The 22,909-nt window shown below is 41.1% G+C and overlaps 2 protein-coding genes across 10 annotated transcripts in view; one reads left to right on the forward strand and one right to left on the reverse strand.

The window, feature by feature from the left end:
- The window catches only part of LOC129830001 (protein phosphatase 1 regulatory subunit 12B-like), a 46,346-nt gene extending 34,385 nt beyond the window's left edge, over positions 1-11,961 (forward strand). Inside the window, exons 6-11 of one of the 3 annotated variants that reach the window (XM_055892113.1) lie at positions 2,872-2,888; positions 3,091-3,220; positions 4,119-4,223; positions 4,543-4,593; positions 4,939-4,989; positions 9,080-9,359. In XM_055892113.1, coding sequence (XP_055748088.1) covers positions 2,872-2,888; positions 3,091-3,220; positions 4,119-4,223; positions 4,543-4,593; positions 4,939-4,989; positions 9,080-9,214 — 489 coding nt within the window. In that variant the 3' untranslated portion in view covers positions 9,215-9,359. Of the gene's footprint in view, positions 1-2,871; positions 2,889-3,090; positions 3,221-4,118; positions 4,224-4,542; positions 4,594-4,938; positions 4,990-5,523; positions 5,608-9,079; positions 9,360-10,683 lie in introns of those variants that run through there. The other 2 variants (XM_055892115.1, XM_055892114.1) reach the window with 2 other exon arrangements.
- A 228-nt stretch (positions 11,962-12,189) lies between these two features.
- The window catches only part of LOC129830000 (synaptotagmin-2-like), a 103,602-nt gene continuing 92,882 nt past the window's right edge, over positions 12,190-22,909 (reverse strand). For all 7 annotated transcript variants that reach the window (XM_055892108.1, XM_055892106.1, XM_055892107.1 and 4 more), the window contains 4 exons: positions 21,778-21,945; positions 19,279-19,396; positions 18,484-18,617; positions 12,190-18,137 (listed from right to left, as the gene is read on the reverse strand). In XM_055892108.1, the coding sequence (XP_055748083.1) occupies positions 17,922-18,137; positions 18,484-18,617; positions 19,279-19,396; positions 21,778-21,945 (636 nt within the window). In that variant the 3' untranslated portion in view covers positions 12,190-17,921. The remainder of the gene's footprint in view (positions 18,138-18,483; positions 18,618-19,278; positions 19,397-21,777; positions 21,946-22,909) is intronic.

Below are 22,909 nucleotides of genomic sequence, written 5' to 3' on the forward strand. Positions count from 1 at the left end.
TATATGGGGCTTTGGTGACAAAACGGATGGCACTGTGATAGACTGCATCCAATTTGCTGAGTAGAGTGTTGGAGGCTATTTTGTAAATGACATCACTGAAGTCAAGGATCGGTAGGATAGTCAGTTTAACAAGGGTATGTTTGGCAGCAAAAGTGAAGTATGCATTTTTGTGAAATAGGAAGCAGGTTCTAGATTTCATTTTGGATTGGAGATGCTTAATGTGAGTCTGGAAGGAGAGTTTACAGTCTAACTAGACACCTAGGTATTTGTAGTTGTCCACATATTCTAAGTCAGAACCGTCCAGAGTAGTGATGCTGGACGGGTGGTCAGGTGTGGGCAGTGATCGGTTGAAGAGCATGCATTTAGTTTTACTTGCATTCAAGAGCAGTTGGAGGCCACGGAAGGAGAGTTGTATGGCATTAACACAGTGTCCAAAGAAGGGCCAGAAGTATACAGAATGGTGTTGTCTGCGTAGAGGTGGATCAGAGAATCACCCGCAGCAAGAGCGACATCATTGATGTATACAGAGAAAAGAGTTGGCCCGAGGATTGAACCCTGTGGCCCTCCGATTTGACACACTGAACTCTGTCTGAGAAGTAGTTGGTGAACCAGGCGAGGCAGTCATTTGAGAAATCAAGGCTGTTGAGTCTGCCGATAACAATGTGGTGATTGACAGAATCAAAAGCCTTGGCCAGGTCGATGAATACAGCTGCACAGTATTGTCTCTTATCGATGGCGGTTATGATATCGTTTAGGACCTTGAGCGTGGCTGAGGTGCACCCATGACCAGCTCGGAAACCAGATTGCATAGCGGAGAAGGTACGGTGGGATTCAAAATGGTCGGTGATCTGTTTGTTAACTTGGCTTTTGAAGACCTTAGAAAGGCAGGGTAGAATAGATATAGGTCTGTAACAGTTTGGGTCCAGAGTGTCTCCCCCTTTGAAGAAGGTTATGACCGCGTCAGCTTTCCAATCTTTGGGGATCTCAGACGATATGAAAGAGAGGTTGAACAGGCTAGTAATAGAGGTTGCAACAATTTCGGCAGATAATTTTAGAGAGGGTCCAGATTGTCTAGCCCGGCTGATTTGTAGGGGTCCAGATTTTGCAGTTCTTTCAGAACATCCGCTATCTGGATTTGGGTGACGGAGACAGCTTGTTGATGAGATGTCAAAGGAGAATGGCAAGAATTGTGTAAGCAGCATGAGCCTATGGATCCATCCTGCCTGGTGTCAACGGTACAGGCTGGTGGCAGTGGTGCACTGTTGTGGAGAATGTTTTCCTGGCACACGTTAGGTCCCTTGATACTAATTGAGCAACGTTTCCATGTCCCAAAGAATTCATGCTCTGAATATATTTATTTGATTTTTATTTTCATGAAATATTATCTGATGTTGTTCTTGTCTATAACTGTTCTGTACTCTGTTCTGTATTCTACATGTTATGTGGACTCCAGGTAGTGTAGCTGCTGCATGTGCTATAGCTAATATCATTGTTTTTCACATGTAGTTTTGATGTAAGGAACTACTTTTTCAAAGTAGCTTTAGTTTTCTAAACTATTTTTCCACTTAACTTTAGCGCAGCTCAACTTCTTCCAGTGTGAAGTAATTGATAGCTTGGTAAACTATACTTTCAGAGCAGCTTCCCTAACACTGACAGACCAGTGTGTCATCCAGAGTGTTTCCAAACAGGATATGATCTAGTGGCCAGGGAATAAGCTGATCTGTTGTTTTATGTGTTTAAAGGAGTCTCTCACCCAGGCAGGAGAACAGCTCCTAATCTCAAAGAATGCAAGAGAACATGATATCTAAGCAGAGATCACAAGGAGATCAAACACTATCTCTCTCTCTCGCTCTCTTTTTCACAATTTCACTTTTTTCTCTGTACCGTGTCATGTCGTAATGTGCACTGATCAATGATCAGCCACCATGGGTCATGTATATCGACTCTTGGCAAGGAACTTCCCAGCACGTAACAGATTGTCATAGAGGGCTCTTTCCATGCTATCAGATAGGCCTAGTCATTATTGAGTGCAGACAACCATATTTGGTGCCTGATTCACTAAGAACGGAGCGCACAGATGGAAACTGAAGATAAACATTTTGGACCTAACATAGTCTAGACTTTACACTTTATTTAAGTAAAGGCCTCATATCTGTACACAATTCACCCAATGGAAAGGCAGTATACATCTCAGACTGGGCCTTTGCAGCCATGCAGTCATCTAGTCAGGACCAGATCACGTCAAGCCAGTACGTGTCCCGAATGGCACATTATTCCCTATGTCCCCATAGGGCTCTGGTCAAAAGTAGGTCTCAATATAGGGAATAGGGTGCCATTTGAGACACAACCAGTATGATATCAGCAGCATGATGTACCCTGAGGTCATCACTTGGAGTCTCTCACCCAGTAAACTGGGGCCTTTCGCCGCATGATGTCATCTCTGCGCTGCAGGCATCTGCGTGGCAAACACTCACGTAAAGATGAACAGGGTTTACAGGAGAAGTATTACCTATGTGAACTCTGTCAGAGCAGGAGAGTCCCGGTGAATTATATATCACAAGCAGATCACTTGCGTTGGCCTATGCAATCCCTGTCCTTTGGGATGCAAATCATCTAAACACATTGTGGGTTGGATGTCACATAAAGTTTCTATTTTCTTCTTCATGGTGTCCTCATGGAAAATGTTTTACTCTGTCTGAAGTCTCTGGTTGATACTTCATACAAATGAAATGTCTCAGATTCAGCCACTGTGCTGGTTCTAACCAGTATGGTATTGTAAAGTAAGTCAAAAGGACTTCATATATGCACTAAGAGCTTTTTGTGATACATTTCCACACTTCACTAACATGTTTTTTCTCTGTTCATTTTCAGCATGACAGGGCATCAAGGTATGTACAGATTCAGATCTTGCTTCTCTTGCTTTCTTCTAAACCTGACTGCTATTTTAGTATTTTAGCTTCATGAGAAACACATACAGCACTCCCAAAAAATATTTGTATGTCAGTGTTCCAACACTGTTGTAATGTCAGCTGTGTTGCTGGATGTTGTACACCTCCCACTTAAGGAGCTGTGCTTCCTCCTTCCTCCCAGGTTGGACTCTGGTGGTGGGGACAGCAGGGCTGAACCTCTGGGCAGAACCAGCTCCTACACACGCAGGGAAACCAGATTGGCAGCGCTGAACAAGCTTGAGGACGACACCAGCTCCAGGGATTACAAGAAGGTACTGTAGAACTCAGAAGGGAAACAAAGGTTATAAAGGTATACTGAACAAAAATATAAATTTAACATGCAACAATTTCTAAGAATTTACTGAGTTACAGTTCATGTAAGGAAATCAGTCAATTTAAATAATTAATTAGGTCCTAATCTATGGATTTCACATGACTGGGAATACAGATATGCATCTGTTGGTCACAGATACCTTACAAAAATGGGCCTCACAATGGGCCTCAGGATCTCGTCACAGAATTTCTGTGCATTCAAATTGCCATCGATAAAATGCAATTGTGTTCGTTGTCCGTAGCTTATGCCTGCCCATACCATAACATTCCTGCAGTCAGAATGCCAATTGCACGCTCCCTCAAAACTTGAAACATCTGTGGCATTGTGTTGTATGACAAAACTGCATATTTTAGAGTGGCCTTTTATTGTCCCCAGCACAAGGTGCACCTGTGTAATGATCATGCTGTTTAATCAGCTTCTTGATATGCTACACCTGTCAGGTGCATGGATTATCTTGGCAAATGATAAATATTCACTAACATGGATGTAAATAAATTTGTAGACAGAATGTGAGAGAAATAACTTTTTTTAGGGGTCTTTTATTTCAGCTCATGAAACACAGGACCAACACTTTACATGCTGCGTTTATATTTTTGTTCAGTATAAAATAAATAGATGCCACATGTGCGTTTGTTTTCTCCCACATACAGTGCCATCCATGTTTTAATCAGGAGAGAGTTTTGTATGGGGCAAAAAGTGATCAATACCACTTCTTGTTGATTCACCTGATGCAGAGATATCAGAGCTGACCTATTGGGGGGAAAATGTTGTCACATGACAAGGTACTGTATCTCCAAGTGACATAAGCATTAACCTTTTGACTTGTTCTCTTTCAGATGTATGAAGATGCTTTAGCAGAGAATGACAAGCTCAAGTCCCGGCTGGATGATAGCAAACAGGAGCTGACCAAGATACGCACCCAGCTGGACAAAGTCACCCAGGTACAGTACAGTAGGAGTGCATCTGATTGGCTGATAGAGTCCAGTAGAGTCCCTCCCCAAGCTCAATACTGAGCAAAACACGGAGACAGTCCTGCATAGCCTTCTGTCGACCATCTTAATTAAGTTCAGTATGGTTCACACGTCTCAACAGCATGCATATTGCATTTGAACAATACATTGTTCAAGGCAACCGCAAGGTGATAAGAAAACGAACCAGTGTATCACCATCAAAGTTTTCAAATTCTGTTTTATCCCATTTTAAGTCAACCCACTGTATATATTTTTTCACTTTGTGATAACTGTGCACTCTGTCTTACAGAAACAGGACAGACTATCTGAAAGATCCACTGTACTTGAATCAGAGAAAAGGGTATCTATAACTTGTTATATATCTTGAGGGCTTCTCTTTCTTTGTTTTCTCAAAGCCATATGCCTCATATCCTTGATATCAACATTCCAATTCTCTTTCAATCCTGACAGCTTGATATTTACATGTCTACCACTCTCTGCTTTTTTTCTGATCTCAGTCTCTTTTTTCAGATCTTTTCCATGTCATCTTACTGTAGTGTGTTGGTGTCTGTCTGTTCATTCCACTATGGGCTTATCATCATGTGTGGGAATGAAAAATAACTCATAATTTAAAAGTAGAAGTCTTAAAGTCGATTGTGATTCTGACCTGAACTACCTGCTAAAGCATTTCCCCTCCTCTCCTCAGGAAAAACAGGCTCTGGAGAAGAGGGTAACGGACATGGAGGAAGAGCTCAAGGTAAGGTCTCCACTGCAACAAGGAGGGAAGTCACTACATGGCCCTGCTTGGTTATTATAGGCAAAAAGGTGATGATGAGGTTGAGGGAGTCCCACACCAAGCTGCACAACCTGCCATCTGTTGTGAGAGAGAGAGACCGACAGACAGACAGACAGACAGACAGACAGACAGACAGACAGACAGAGACAGTCTGTTCTGTCCCACACCAAGCAGACTGTTGTCTTTTGTTGGCTACACACTGACTGACCTAGATCCAGCTGAATACCAGGCTCCGTCCAAGAGCAAGGGACCTGCTTATGTTAAGCATTCCTGCACTAATTGTGCATATTTAACATTTCGAAGAGCAAGGGCCGAGAGAAAAACAGCAGCAGAATATCATTCAGGACCGAATAGATGTGAACCTCATGCAAGTGCAAACCACTTCTAGCAATAGCCAAAGGTTATGATGACAACTCAGTATGTGACACAGAGATGTGAGACGGAAGATGGGAACAGTGTTTGACCCCATGTTGTGACCCCATGTTGCCTCAGCAGGAAGCTGCCCGAGTGAGAAATTTCCGTTGTGGGTACCAGCCCTGAACGCTGACCATGGGGCAGGCTGGCTCAGGGCCAAGGAGGACGGGGGGAGGGGGGGAGGACGGGAGGGGGGAGGGGGGGGGGGGGGCAACGGTGAGTGGTCTTGTATGGGAGCGAGAAGTGATTGACACCCGCCTGTCACCTCACCTCTTTAGAGACCTGGGCATGAACACATGCCTGTGCACACAAACACACACATTGCACACACACATACACACACTTTGTCACACATTAGAACACATACACACTAGATGTGCATGTACAGTTGAAGTCGGAAGTTTACATACACTTAGGTTGGAGTCATTAAAACTCGTTTTTCAACCACTCCACAAATTTCTTGTTAACAAACTGTAGTTTTGGCAAGTCAGTTAGGCAATCTACTTTGTGCATGACACAAGTAATTTTTCCTTGTGAAGATGCTGGAGGAAACAGGTACAAAAGTATCTATATACACAGTAAAACGAGTCCTATATCGACATAACCTGAAAGGCCGCTCAGCAAGGAAGAAGCCACTGCTCCAAAACTGCCATAAAAAAGTCAGACTACGGTTTGCAACTGCACATGGGCACAAAGATTATACTTTTTGGAGAAATGTCCTCTGGTCCGATGAAACAAAAATAGAACTGTTTGGCCATAATGACCATCATTATGTTTGGAGGAAAAAGGGGGATGCTTGCAAGCCAAAGAACACCATCCCAACCGTGAAGCACGGGGGTGGCAGCATCATGTTGTGGGGGTGCTTTGCTGCAGGAAGGACTGGTGCACTTCACAAAATAGATGTCATCACGAGGGAGGAAAATTATGTGGATATATTGAAGCAACATCTCAAGACATCAGTCAGGAGGTTAAAGCTTGGTCGCAAATGGGTTTTGGATGGACAATGACCCCAAGCAAGCATACTTCCAAAGTTGTGGCAAAATGGCTTAAGGACAACAAAGTCAAGGTATTGGAGTGGCCATCACAAAGCCCTGACCTCAATTCTATAGAAAATCTGTGGGTAGAACTGAAAAAGCGTGTGCGAGCAAGGAGGCCTACAAACCTGACTCAGTTACACCAGCTCTGTCAGGAGGAATGGGCCAAAATTCACCGAACTTATTGTGGGAAGCTTGTGGAAGGCTACCCAAAACGTTTGACCCAAGTTAAACAATTTATAGGCAATGCTACCAAATACTAATTGAGTAAATGTAAACTTCTGACCCACTGAGAATGTGATGAAAGAAATAAAAGCTGAAATAAATTATTCTTTCTACTTTCATTCTGACATTTCACATTAAAGTGGTGATCCTATCCTAACTAACTGACCTAAGCGAGGGAATTGTTACTCGGATTAAATGTCAAGAATTGTGAAAAACTGAGTTTAAATGTATTTGGCTAAGGTGTATGTAAACTTCCGACTTCAACTGTTTGTAAAGCCATATCCCAGCAGGCAGGCTGCAATATCATTACAACCAGAAACTAGGTTGCTTTGATGTCATTGCAACCGGTTTTGCCCACTGGGATAGAGATATGCACATACAACATTATACAGACATGCTTTTCCTTTTTTCACACAGGTCAGATGTGATTCTCCACATATCTTCTGCCACAGGGTCTGTCCGATGTTTTACAATTCTGGTTACTTTATGGCTCTCTGATATCCCACTGGGCACAGATGTCAGTTCAACGTTTATTCCACTATGGTTCAATGTAATTCCATTGAAATGATGTGGAAACAAAGTTGATTAAGAAAACCAGGGTGTGCCCATTGGGATGGGTCTCTCTGGGCTAATGGGCTAGGATTATTCCTGGCAGCCTCTGAAACTCCAGCACTGGCAAAATGTGGGAATGTATCTATAGGACTCAGCTCTGGTTAAATATCAAAGAGTTCAAGAGCATTAAAACATCATGAGGAATAAATAATTAAGCATTCTCGCTCAAGCTCACCTCTCTGGCTACATCCTCCTCTCTCTCTCCTCTGCACTCACTCTCTCCACTCTCTCTCCTCTCCACTCTCTCTCTACTCTTTACTCTCCACACTCTCTCTACTCTCCAGTCTCTCTCCTCTGCACTCACTCTCTCTCTTTCTCCTCTCCACTCTCTCTCCTCTCCACTTTCTCTCCTCTCCACTCTCTCTCTACTCTTCACTCTCCACACTCTCTCTCTACTCTCTCTTCTCCACACTCTCTCCTGCTCTACTCTTCAGTCTCTCTCTATTCTCCACTATCTCTACTCTCCACTCTCTCCTCTCTCTCTCTCCACTCTCTCCTCTCTCCTCTCTCTCTCTCTCTCTCTCTCTCTCTCTCCACTCCCTCTCTCATCTCCACTCGCTCTCTCTCTCCTCTACACTCCCTCTCTCTCCTCTCTCTCTCTCTCTCTCTCCTCCACTCTCTCTCACCTTTCCTCTCTCTCCTCTCTCTCCACTCTACTCTCTCTCCTCTCTCTCTCTCCTCTCCACTTTCTCTCTCCTCTCTCTCTTCTTTCCTCTCTCTGCTCTCCACTCTCTCACTCCTTTTTCTCTCTCCACTCTCTTTCTCTCTCCTCTCCACTGTGTCTCTCTCTACTCCAAGATAAACTTGTCAATAGTTGTTCTTCAGAACAGTGTGCTGCGAAAGGCTTACTGCGACAGCACAGAGAAACAGTCTGACATATCCATGGATTCTTCAGTCCGAGTAAAAGCAGACTTCAAATGGTTTCCTGGGATGTTAGCAGCTGGATCTCCTCCATCTCCTTTCTTCCTGGCCTTCCTCCCTTCTCTTCTCTCTTTCTCTGTGGCCTTCTTCTCCTCACTGGGCTTTTCTCTTCTCTTTCTCCCCGGCTTTCCCTTTCCTCCAGGCTCACCTTCATTTCTTCCCTTTCTACCCTGCCTTCCTCTCCTCCTTCTTGGGGGAAGCCTCTGAGGCCACTCTCTGGGCCACATGGGGCTCAGCTTTCCTCTGTCTATGTGTGTGCTGCCTCCTGGCCTGCCTGTGGTTTCCCCCAGGAACGTTGTCAAACCACAGACATCTCCACTAAACCACACTGAGGTTTACCTCTAAAGCCTGCCAGGGAACCCAGGGAAATTAATCATTTCCATTTTCTATGACCTATAACTTATTGGGCTCTCTGAATGAGGCTGAAATTGAAGGTTATATTGAAAGTACCCCACCCCCATCTTTCCCCAGCATGACTGACAAGCTATGTAAACCATACAGCATCTCCCCACCCACCGCCCTTTAAAACTGCCCAGGTTTGTGGAGAGCAAACTTAAGGATAGCTCCCTGCTGTGCTTTTCTTTTCTTTTGCATAGCTGTCTCTTTTGCTGATTTCTTTCTTGCTTCCTTTTACAGTATCTCTTTGTGTGTGAAAGTGTGTGTGTGTGTGTGTGTGTGTGTGTGTGTGTGTGTGTGTGTGTGTGTGTGTGTGTGTGTGTGTGTGTGTGTGTGTGTGTGTGTGTGTGTGTGTGTGTGTTTATAGCTCTGCTTCCTCCTTTCCACGGGCCTGTCCTCCTGCTCTCTTTTTTTCTATCGCTCTCTCTGTATTCCTGTGTTTACTGCAGGCCCTCCCTGTTCTGGCTCAGCTGCAGGCACTACGGAGCGGCAAGGAGCGTCTGCTGGCTGAGAACAGGGCCATGCTGCGTGTCCTCACCCGCCTCTCCCAGATGGCCTTCCTGCCTGAGACAGAGGACCTCTAACCCCCCTGTCCCACAGGCCTCCACCTCTCTACCCCTCCTTGCTCCCCCCTCCCTGAGTCTTCAGCCACTCCTCCTCTCATCTGTCCTCCTTCTGGTTCTCCTGATGCTGCACCTCCTTCCCTCCTCTCTGCTACGCTCTTCTCAGGCAGGTCCTGCTGCTGCACCCCCCACCTCCCACTCTCACTCCTCCACCTTAAGGCCTCTCTCACTTGTGTGGCATGCCTCTCTCTGACTCACTCTCCCATAAGGCCAATGAAGGGCAGCCCCCTTAAACTCCCTCATCTATTTTAGCTGCATCCATGCTGCATGGGTGATATTATTTACTAGGCTGTGTAGAGACCAGTACAGTAGTGGTGGCAGCCTGACGTTTCTCCAGTGGTTATTATTACAGTATAGTCAGGCAAGTCACTCAATCCTCAGCTTGAACAAACTCAGAAACAGTCTGGACGCTGCTTGAGAGACTTATGGAAGGCAGAGTGCTGAAGTCGCCAAGGAAACCTTGTAGGGATTAACATGATTACAATTTTCCATTTCACAAACCTGACATTTTCATTGTTTGCTCATTTTTTGCCACAGTGTCCAATGCAAAGTGGCTGATAGGGAATCTGACATTTTAAACTATTATGTTTGTCTCAATCATGTTGGAGTGGGAGTGGAATGTGTGATCTCATTGGCATCCGTCGACTCACTAAACCCTTTTCCACTGGCCTTTTTCCACACAGCTCTGTCTGAGACAGAAGCAGAACTGGACAAACAGTTGGACCAAAAATGTGCAGTATGCATCGTCAAATATAATACATAACAATATGCTGCTATTTAATTGCCGCAACTGGAATAGGCAGGAGTGGGGGGATGAGTTCATCATCGTCTGTGAAGGTAGACTTTTTCAGGCGAGCACAAAACGTTATTGTTCACTGTACTGTCTGTGGGGGATAGGGGAGATTTTGACAAAGATTGTGGTTATTTTTAGTCATTATTCATGCTGTGGGAGGTGACCTAGATTGCGGAAGCTGACCGCCTTGCATCTCTCTCTCTCTGTTTCGGTTCTCTCTTGGTTTGTAGTTTGCACATAGAACCATAAGCCAAATCATGTCCCAACCTTTTCCACGATCATACTGTATCCGCATGCTCTCATTGCTTTACATCATATTTTGCTGAAAGCCTGCCTTTTCTCCACCCTTCTGTCCACCCTTTGCATGTAGTGACTATAGAGATTGTAGTGTTCAATCATTTAGCAATGAGTTCCTGGTGATTAAATATTGCATATCATTCTTACTTTGCCTGAAAATGATAAACAATGTGTATTAAATGTGTCTGTCAATGTCCCTTAAATAAGAAGGAACATAGACAAAAGACAAGTCAGTGTCACTTGCACATATTTCTGTCTACAGGGCATTATGTATCACCACTGTTCCCTGTTGCGAATTAGCTACCATGACAATCTAATGCTGCTCTCTCTGTTCCTGTAGGTGTTGACAGAGCTTAAATCAGACAACCAGAGACTGAAGGACGAGAATGGGGCTCTGATCCGTGTCATCAGCAAGCTGTCCAAGTAAGAGGTTGGAAGCCTCTGTCCAAAGTCATAGTATACTTCCCTCAAGCTTGCAACGTGTGTCACTATCATTGGCCTTCGGCACCCTCCCACTAAGGGGACTGTACCATGGTGCTCAATGACACTTACCTGCCAACTTTTCTCAGAGGCATGGTGACGAACCGTCAAATTCCTGATGACCCCTGGCCTGACCCTTGACCTCCATGTTCATTGGCTCACTTCATACCAGGAGGTCAAAGGTGAGAAGAAGAACACACAGCGTCCGCTCAAAGAGGGTGTTGATCTTGGGTACAGTAAACTCTGTAGCTCCAGGCCAGAAATCTCTAATCAATATCACATCCACATATTTTACCTATACATCACAAACATATGTTGATTTTGTGCTTCAATGTGCACTGCTGAAAAAAACGACTGAAAAAACAATCATAGGTTTAACTTTTATGACATTGATAACATTACACATTGTCAGTTGTTATGAGGTGTTTATATCATTAGTCTTTATGGTTTGTAGTTCAATTGAAGTCCAAATTTCCATCACAGACCATTTTCCCTGAACTGCTCATTAACCTTTTCCTGCTTTGTGTGGCGAGACAGATGTCACATTTTTTGGATAATTTTATATAATTTATGCATTTTTTTTCTCAAATATTTATACTTATACTCAACCATATTTTTACCAATATATTATTAATATGTATCCTCTTTAAGCATTTTATGAAACAGTACCATTAGTCCACATCACGTTATGAGATGGACAGCATTTCTTTTTTTTCAAGTGAAACCTGTACATGATTTGTAATGCAGATAGCACAGGGCACAACACAGGGCCTCTTTATCACAGGATGTCGGTGGCACCTTAATTGGGGAGGATGGTCTCGTGGTAATGGCTGGAGCCGAATCAGTAGGAATGTAATCAAATACATCAAACACATACGTTCCATTCCAGCCATTATTATGAGCCGTCCTCTCCTTAGCAGCCTCCACTACTCTTTATGTATACTACATGCCTTTCCTGAAAGAACAATACAGCTATCTGTCTACACATGTACTGTAAGTATATTTAAAGACAGTATTTTACGTTGAAACAACTTTACCATGGAAGTATGTATTATAAGAGACCGGAAAAACTGAAATGCTACTTGTACATTTCTGTGGTTTGATCACTTGCTCAATAAAGTGTGGATGGTTAAATATGTGATAACTGTCATTATGTGTGTTCTCACTCTACCAAAATCTTTATCACTTGGCATTAAGTGCTTCTGAAAGGAATTGTTCAGTACTGAGCGCTAAATTCTAAATATCTTGCGATAAAAACTGGTATCCAACCAATGAACACTCGGATGCTGAAGTTAAAATCCCCTTGTAGAGAGGTTACAGAATAAAGAATAGAGCCATGATGCACAGACAATACATGAGTCCAAGCTTATTAAAAGGCCTTTATTTCCTATTTGTTTCTTACAGAGCTGGTAACACTTATGATAGATCTGTATTGAGTTATTTGGTTCCCTCGATAACTTTACAAGGATCCTCGATGCTCATCCACTGACGGGCCGTGGGCAGTTTGTATAGGAGCAATGTTTTGTGTCCAGTCAAGGGCTAAAGCATGCGATCCACAGTAGGCACAAGTACTGACATGAACACACGCACCACAACACTAAGACACGAAGAAACACAGCCAGAGGACACGCAATCTCATGGTCCTCTGAGGCTTAAAAAGAGGATGAAGAGAAAGAGAGGAGAAAAAGTATTTTGGAATGCAATTGTAGTGTGGAAAATGAGAAGTGAAGAAAGAGTTCAAGAGAGAGGGTTGGTACTATTCTGCATGTTTTGGTAGTATATATATCCATGTTGTAAACGCGAAGGACGACGTTCCTCTGAAAATCAGTTTCATTCTGGATCCAAAGGAGCCCCCAGCGAGTCCAGTTCCACAACAACAGCACATTAATGCTAAGACAGGAAAACAGTGAATTCATGGTGGAAAAGTTCAATCATTGTCTTTTCCATTGGTCCTAATGCAGTTTTGCATTCTAAATATAATACAATAGAAACACAACACTAACCTAGTGATTATTACAGTAGAAAGAGGAAACACAAAGCGAGCAACACAAACAGAGACAGGAGAACACACTGTTAGGTGGTGAGTGACCTAGGCCAACTGAGACACTCCTTAACACATTATTGACATGGAAGTTGTGTGACTTTTCTGTTATTTCTCTATTTTCTCTCTCTGCATTGTTGGGAAGGGCCTGTAAGAAAACATTTCCCTGTAAGTCTACACCTTTTGTTGACGAAGCATGTGACAAATACAATTTGATATGATGCTCTAGTTTGGAGGGTATCCCTTTGAAAATCACATTGACCTTTTTTATAAAGTACTTCAATAATTAATTTAAAAAGCCTGATAGAAATAAAACAGCTAGTAGTACAAAAGAACTGTAGAATGTAGTGTGTGAATCATCGTGCTCTCAATCCATTGTTTCTTCACCGCTGAGATATAGCCTGCAGTTCCTTTCTAAAGCAGTTGTGCATAAAGTAGATATATCAATTTAGGCTTTCAAAAAATAGGTATTCCTATAATATAAACATTTTAAACCATTGTAAATAAAAACATCTTTGTTAATTATTTTCATCACCACTTAAATGTACACTTAAGAATGGTTTATGTATTTTGGGCATGCAGATATATACGTTTAGTAAGTTGCAGTAGTACTGTGTTTTAGCACTGCAACCTCTAACTTTATAAAGGGCCTATGCTTTTTGTTCTTGTAACATACATACATACATACATACATACACACAAACACACAGTTATCAGTCGTTTTCCCCATATAGCGAACTGTCCAATGGCCGTGGCAGTGTAAAATGCTTTGAAACAATCAACTCTTTTAATAAAAATGTGCTATATTTGACCCTTTAATCACAGTTATTTTATCATCTAACCTGCATCCGTATCAGTGGAATTATTTGGGCTCTGAAATAGATTCAAACAGATTACTGATGATGATTTCATGGAATTGTAAATATAGATGGATATACTGGCAGTATTTTGGAAAGACACTGAAATCGTCAACTGGATTGAAGTTCCATGTGCATCGGTTTGGTCACAGTTAAAAGGGGTTGATTGTGACATTGAGAAGCAACATCAATGATCCCATTATAAAATTGTTGCAAACTTCAAACAACACTATGATTATTATTTCAATAGTGTTGCTATTAGAGGAATTGTTGACTTGAAACAGCTGGTTTCCATCAAAGTGGCTAAGATTAGACTGTAGATCATTTATCTTAACTTTACTGTTTAGCATGAATGCAACATATGTTGATCAGACAATAATGCTGAGACTTGGCATTGTTACAAGATAGATAGATATTTCTGCCATATCTTTGATCACAATGTTATGTCATGTCTGTAAAGCCACTGTGGATGAAAATAGAGGGATCTATACATCGCAGTCAGGGTCCTAAATTAATTGCACTCAGCCCAAGGATCACCAACAGACCAGCCTGACACTCACATTTCAATAACGTAAATGTTCTGGATGACTTCTTCAGGTATTTTCGATAACATCTTGTGAGATAAGAAGAATCATGATTCATACTATCAAAACAAGGCATATACAAATTACATCACTGGAATATATTAGCTACACATGTATAAAATAAAGACAGCTTTAACATCTTCAAAGTAGAAAACAAAATGACATCCACTCTACTAAACTCACAACTGCTCTCAGTGCTCAATATTTTGCCTTCTAGAATCTAGATGAGTACAGAGTTCTGAACAGAATGTACATGACAAACACTGACCTAGGAAGATTAAGAAGTGTTTTTTTGTGTGTTTTTTTTTACAAATCAATAACTAGTTATACAGCAGAGCTCTAAAGAGTTAGTGCTTGAGTATTATGGCTTTAGTTTTTATCTAATTCAACTATCTGTATACACATACACATATATTTGTGTAATGAGCACTGTAAAATATATATAATTGCAAAGGGTGTCAGGTCATTAAACCAATGCAAAGTAAAACTCCCCCCAAAAAGTTTAAAGTACAGTAGGGGACTCCAAGCTTTATTTCCAGTGTGGAGATGTGTGGATTCAGTTCTGGTGGGCTCTTTAGCATCCTAAATAGTAGGCTTGTAATACATGTTTGTCCAAAAATCAGGTTTATCTTTTTTCTTGTCTTTTTAACCAAATGGTGGAAACGTTTCAGCAATGGCACTGATCATTGAAGAGTTCCACTTTGGAATAGCTGTATTTCTTGAACTTGGAGCCCCCCTACAATGACTGATATTTGTCAAGTAGACCAACATAGACTGAAATAATCTCAAAGGAAACGATTTATGAATAAAGAAATAAGTACATAAACACATAAATAAATACATTTGAAATAAATTATAATTAATACAAATAAATCACAAGGATTTAGATAGCAAGCATGCGGCTACATTTTTATCCTACATGAACTCACACACAGTACTTGACGACAAACTTGCTTAAAAGTTTAGGCATGGACAGAATCATATTATTCTAATATATTATGACATTCTCTCCAATAACCCATTCATGGAAAATAAATACATATTTGTTTAATTTAGAAAATATACAGTGTATCTTTTTTCCTGCATTGTGTTACAGTATTAAAATGACAATTGACACCCACATACGTACACAAGATATTTTTGCTTTATCTCTAAAACATGCTCTTTCGTACAGTATCTTGTAGAAACATGCAGTATCAACCTGTATGAACTATGTATATAGGCGAAACTACTCACCGATGGGTTGTTTGATTGCTTGCATTTTGTCTTTTCCTAGTGTTGCTTTTTGAACATATAGAAAAAACTAAATAAAATTAAATATAAAACATAACTAATCTGACCCCTACTGGACATATAAATAAAGATATGGTTGTCCAATAGAGAAAATCAATACATTAACCAACATTCAATACTGTAATTCCCAAAAGTATAAAAGTTGACAAACTGTTAAAACATTAAACTGCTTTGCTTGTTCTTAAACACAATCAAGTACTTTTTGCCGTCCTTGAAATACATTGCTTTGAACTATTTTGTTGTTTGGAACAAGATGGTGCAGAGACAGTTCATGTCCCATTAAATTACTAGTGTGGCTCGAAAGTCTAATAGCATTTTGCTACGACTTTTACATTTTTTAATTGTTCATTTAATTCAGTCATATGATCAGTTTTATACTGAAATATATCTCAAGAGAAAGTCAAAATGTAAAATCACTTATTCAGCGAAGGATCTGAGGAACAGCATTTCATTGAAATGTGTCTTATTCCCAATCAGAAGACTTTCGAATATGTGACCTGACTCAAACTCACGACATCTCATCACAAAAACTCCATAGATCAAAGAACAATCTATAACCACGTAACATAGAGATATCAAGTATAGTGCAATTAGATTCAGCAGTTTGGTCATCTGTGTATAACATACACATAAAGGGAACCTTCCAGATCTTATCCTTTCAATCAAACTTGACAACAACAATTGTCTCAGAGTAATCAAAGTGCATTCACAAGAAAAACAAGGTTAAAATGATCAAACAAAACTACAAAAATAATGATTCACTCAAATTCACGCTCTTGCTTTTTTACCAGAAATTATTCCTCATAAAATAAATTGTTAAATCTCTGGTTTTCGGAGAGTATAATTAGAACAGAACATTTTGATTTAAAGTGCTTGAGGAATAAAAGTGTTTGACGTTGAAAAGAAAAGGGTGAGTAAAAAACAACACAGCTAATTGGAAGGCGTCCCTGGTAGTTAAGAATTGCTTATTTCATTACTTGGAAGGCTTGTCTCCTTTATGACTGTAAGACGAATACAGAGATTCCTTTGAACAAGTGAAATCCTTGTTGCGAGTCCATGACTAATGGCAGTAGCACTGAACAGGGAGATAGATCCTAAATAGTAGAGGCATTGGAGGGGAAGGTGGTAGATTGCAGGCAGTAGAATAGACACCTGACAAACAACATTGTGTCAACCAGGGTCCCATTCAGTCCTTGGAGTTTCCACACAGATATTCTCACAGATATGCTCTCTCTTGCATGCATGTAAATGTCTATCATGGCCCATGTTGGGAAAGCATGCAAGAGAGAGAAATATCTGTGTGGAAACTCCAAGGACTGAATGGAACCTTCCATTCAGTCCTTGGAGTTTCCACACAGATATTCTTTCTCTTGCATGCTTTCCCAACATGGGCCATGATAGACACTTACAGCGGCTCATAGTCCCTTTATCCTAAACATATTTCACATCTCAACTCTGTTGACTGACAGCCACAAACGGTGTTATTGAGAGACACTCGAGAGACTCTCCTGTTGCCATTTCAGTGATAAATTTAGACTAGTCTTAGATTATGGAAAAATAAACCAATCCAGCACCAGACTGAGATTTTAAAATCATCAAAAACATTATTCTCTGATCATGTTGCGGAGCATTTTGAATAACAACCCGTTTAGTAAAAAAGGCATGAAGTTTCAGTTTTCTCTCAGTGTACCTGAGAATATGGGTGAGCAGATGAGCTAATAATCAAAAAGGCAGTGTGTTAACAGTGTGGGGTAACTGGATATTGTCTATCTCTACTCTTTACCCAACTCTAGGAATGTAGTTCAAACTAATGGAATCATATCTAGTATGTAGTAAGTAACTGGCAGGTGTGGAGCATGGTGCAACAATACACCCAAGGAATGAACCTGCTTGTGTTTTTCCTCTATTACATGGCAGTATAAAGCATTTGAAGTATTAAGCAGTATTGAAGCAACGGTGGCTCTAAGGGGAGGGGAGGGAAAGGTACAAAATGAGTGCATGTGTGGTTTTACTTCCCTAATCCTCCATCACATTGGACCACTGTTTTCACACTCTAGGCTCCTATCCTCACGACACAATGTAACTAACTGCAACCCCAATATAAACATCAATTGAGTGATCTTGTGACTGTCTCCTTGTGGAATGATGCTTTTCTTTTCTATTATTTTTTGATCATGTCAATTGGGATATAGGTAGGTATCTGTGGTGTAGGGTGTAGAATTGGTTGGTGTGTTGGTTTGGAATGTAGTATTGGGAGATGTGTAGGACCAGGACTGAGGAGGATGGGTAGGTTTGGGTGTGGGTGTTAGTGGGTAGAGAAGGTTTACTTCTTGGCGTTCAGGGCTGCCAGCGAAGCATCAATCTCCTCCTCGGGCTGCAGTGGATGCCACTGGGCGATGGGGCGGCGAGGGTTGGCCAGCATGTCGGACCAGTGCTTCAGCTGGGTGCCAGTCGCCTTGCTGCCCACCCAGATCTTCCCGATGGCGTCGTTTTTACCGATCTTGTCATAATCCAGCACTGTGACCACAGCTTGGATTTTCTAGGGAATGAGAAAAAGCAAGTGTTATATTATTGACATTTAGAAAGATCTTACAGAATATAATTGCATAATTGAATTGTAATTCCATGGTGTACAGTATGTACGCCTTTGGTACTTTGTCCCCTTCCAGCTGTACACTCTTGCATTACTGTCATCTAATTCAATGATACACAAGGGGGCATGATTCATTCTGGTTTTAGCATGGCTGTGCTGCGGTCAGGTCGGTCGGTCGGTCGGTCGGTCGGTCGGTCGGTCGGTCGGTATTTAGGTAGGTCTGTCTGTCTGTCTGTCTGTCTGTCTGTCTGTCTGCCTGGCTTTGAACGCTTTGTTCCCAGCTGTACACTACCTGCATCTGCTCAATAGGGATCTCAAAGCTGAAGGACTCATTGTAGTATGGATTCAGAGTGTTCTTCTTCACCGTGGTCTTCTTCTTCTTCAGACGCTTGCCGTTCTGCATCAAGTTGATCTTCACATAGGGATCTACACACAGAGGGATTGATACACACAGCCAGGTATTAAAACAGGCCAGGTATCAGACTCACTATTGGGATTATTAACAAACATGGCTTAATGTCGTTTAATAGATGTATCTTATTGTCCCTGTCACATTGTTTCAGTAGAGTTCAATCATTAAAACACAATACTTCATTACCATCAGGGCTCCAGTAACAAAAGGAACCCAGCAGTGGTTGTAATGCAGTAAACTGCCAGCAGATGGTTGCAGTGCAGTTTAGCTGAAGGGAATTAAGAGTCGTGGGTACATCAGAGTCAGCACGTGAGTGCAAACTGAATTACCCCGGAGATTGGCTGCTTGCAATGTATCCTACAGCAGCTCACCATACAGATCAAAATCATACGATCGGTTCACAAGGTTTTACTGGATCCTATTTCATGTTATATAGCCTAGCCTTTACCACAGAATAATGCACAAAGAAACACTCTGAAATAGCTGTATTAATATAGATTTGGGAATATAGATTTGGGTGTCGTACTGTGTGAATAGAGGTATTGCCTCGTTGACCTTGACCAAGGGGAGCATATTGAACCAGGATATGGGAGATACTGTATGGGCGGCTTACACTCCACTGTTCATCTGTTCCATTGTTTTATTCACAGTGATCATTATGTTTCCATATTTTACCTGACAGTCCTCCCACGTCCATCTTCTTGAGGTTCTTGGCCTCCAGGATGCAGATGGTAAGTTTCCCAGCAGTGGGCACGTAGCGCAGAGAGATGCAGATATCTCCCAGCTTCTCTTGCTGCGTGTGGGATGGGAGAAGAAGGTAAAGAGGAGAACAAAACCTGTTCAATCTAATAATATTCCTCCTCAATGTTCCTCCTCATTGGGTGCATGTCTTCCATTCATACCAAGCAACACCTAAATATAGGGAACCATTCACACTAAGCAACACCTAAATATAGGGAACCATTCACACTAAGCAACACTAAATATAGGGAACCATTCACAATATGCAACACTAAATATAGGGAACCATTCACACTAAGCAACACTAAATATAGGGAACCATTCACACTATGCAACACTAAATATAGGGAACCATTCACACTAAGCAACACCTAATATAGGGAACCATTCACAATATGCAACACTAAATATAGGGAACCATTCACACTATGCAACACTAAATATAGGGAACCATTCACACTAAGCAACACCTAAATATAGGGAACCATTCACACTATGCAACACTAAATGTAGGGAACCATTCACACTAAGCAACACCTAAATATAGGGAACCATTCACACTATGCAACACTAAATATAGGGAACCATTCACACTATGCAACACTAAATATAGGGAACCATTCACACTAAGCAACACCTAAATATAGGGAACCATTCACACTATGCAACACTAAATATAGGGAACCATTCACACTATGCAACACTAAATATAGGGAACCATTCACACTATACAACACTAAATATAGGGAACCATTCACACTAAGCAACACCTAAATATAGGGAACCATTCACACTATGCAACACTAAATATAGGGAACCATTCACACTAAGCAACACCTAAATATAGGGAACCATTCACACTATGCAACACTAAATATAGGGAACCATTCACACTATGCAACACTAAATATAGGGAACCATTCACACTAAGCAACACCTAAATATAGGGAACCATTCACACTATGCAACACTAAATATAGGGAACCATTCACACTATGCAACACTAAATATAGGGAACCATTCACACTATGCAACACTAAATATAGGGAACCATTCACACTAAGCAACACCTAAATATAGGGAACCATTCACACTATGCAACACTAAATATAGGGAACCATTCACACTATGCAACACTAAATGTAGGGAACCATTCACACTATGCAACACTAAATATAGGGAACCATTCACACTGTGCAACACTAAATATAGGGAACCATTCACACTATGCAACACCTAAATATAGGGAACCATTCACACTATGCAACACCTAAATATAGGGAACCATTCACACTAAGCAACACTAAATATAGGGAACCATTCACACTATGCAACACTAAATATAGGGAACCATTCACACTATGCAACACTAAATATAGGGAACCATTCACACTAAGCAACACTAAATATAGGGAACCATTCACACTATGCAACACTAAATATAGGGAACCATTCACAATGTGCAACACTAAATATAGGGAACCATTCACACTATGCAACACCTAAATATAGGGAACCATTCACACTATGCAACACTAAATATAGGGAACCATTCACACTAAGCAACACTAAATATAGGGAACCATTCACACTATGCAACACTAAATATAGGGAACCATTCACACTATGCAACACTAAATATAGGGAACCATTCACACTAAGCAACACTAAATATAGGGAACCATTCACACTATGCAACACTAAATATAGGGAACCATTCACACTAAGCAACACTAAATATAGGGAACCATTCACACTATGCAACACTAAATATAGGGAACCATTCACACTAAGCAACACTAAATATAGGGAACCATTCACACTATGCAACACTAAATATAGGGAACCATTCACACTAAGCAACACTAAATATAGGGAACCATTCACACTATGCAACACTAAATATAGGGAACCATTCACACTATGCAACACTAAATATAGGGAACCATTCACACTAAGCAACACTAAATATAGGGAACCATTCACACTATGCAACACTAAATATAGGGAACCATTCACACTATGCAACACTAAATGTAGGGAACCATTCACACTATGCAACACTAAATATAGGGAACCATTCACACTATGCAACACTAAATATAGGGAACCATTCACACTATGCAACACTAAATATAGGGAACCATTCACACTATGCAACACCTAAATATAGGGAACCATTCACAATATGCAACACTAAATATAGGGAACCATTCACACTATGCAACACTAAATATAGGGAACCATTCACACTAAGCAACACTAAATATAGGGAACCATTCACACTATGCAACACTAAATATAGGGAATCATTCACACTAAGCAACACTAAATATAGGGAACAACGAGGATGAACATCGTTCTGAACTGTACAATGAGATACGTATTTCAAAGGACTGAATAAAAGTGGAGAGATGGTCTTCAACATTTTACCTCTTCTTTCTCTGCACTGTCCAGGTCCCTCCACTCCTCCAGTGGCTGGGCTAGGTCCAGTTTGTGCAAGGGTAGTTTCACCTCTCCAATGACGTCATGCTTAGAGAAGCGGTCAAAGTCAAAGACCTGCATGACCAAAGTCTTGCCACCCATCTCTTGGAATGGAATCTGAAAAACATCAAAAACCCCATCAACATTAATATCACTTTCTTTTATAAATGTTAGCCTCTGAAGCCTCTCTAATGTGATTAGTGATGAATTTAGTCTGTCCCTCATTTTAAGGTCAACCATGTTACGTGTACTGAGCTCTCAATTGTAATATGGTGAAACTATTCCTTTTTAAATATTGTTTCCAAAAGAAACATTAAACATATAATAGTAAAATCATAGTGTAAAAGCAGATGAGCTGGTTCTACTCTTTTTTGGCAATTTTCTGGGGTTTTGTGGTGGGAAACTGAGCGGGTCGAATATAACATGCCAACCTTGTTACCCATAGATAGACAGGTATAGACATTTTTTAACAATTAAACTTTTTTAAGGTTTAATTGAATTGCCACTCCCTGTTGCACACAACAAGCTTCCATTCCCGTCATCACAAGGGATTTATGGCTGACTTAAGGTAAAATCGTCAACCATGTTTCTTTCATTTGCACTTAATAGGCACTTTCTAAAGTACATTTTTTATTTAACCTCTTCAGATGGGATTTCTTTTTATAATGAAGTTGACCATGTGATATTTATGACAAAATGTTAAGATTAGGTGAAATAAATAAAAAAATGTCTGACAAAGTTATGTGAAGACAGACGCAGGGAGACGAGAAGCAAGTACAGGGAGTGAATAGGTAGTAAATAACAGACATGAAACAAAACACGGACAGCGTCTGGACAAGGGAAACATATCAACATTAGTACTGACACAGGGATCAAGCTGAGGAACAGACAGATATAGAGGAGGAAATCAATAAAGTAATGGAGTCCAGGTGAGTCCAATGAAGCACTGATGCGCGTAATGATGGTGACAGGTGTGTGTAATGGGCAGCCTGGCACCCTCGAGCGCCAGAGAGGGGGAGCGGGCGTGACAAGTTACACTTCTCAAAAGGCACCGAATTGGTGGAACTACCATAGCATTATT

The sequence above is a fragment of the Salvelinus fontinalis genome, chromosome 31 (assembly GCF_029448725.1).
Source record: "Salvelinus fontinalis isolate EN_2023a chromosome 31, ASM2944872v1, whole genome shotgun sequence".
In the NCBI taxonomy this organism is placed as follows: Eukaryota; Metazoa; Chordata; class Actinopteri; order Salmoniformes; family Salmonidae; genus Salvelinus; species Salvelinus fontinalis.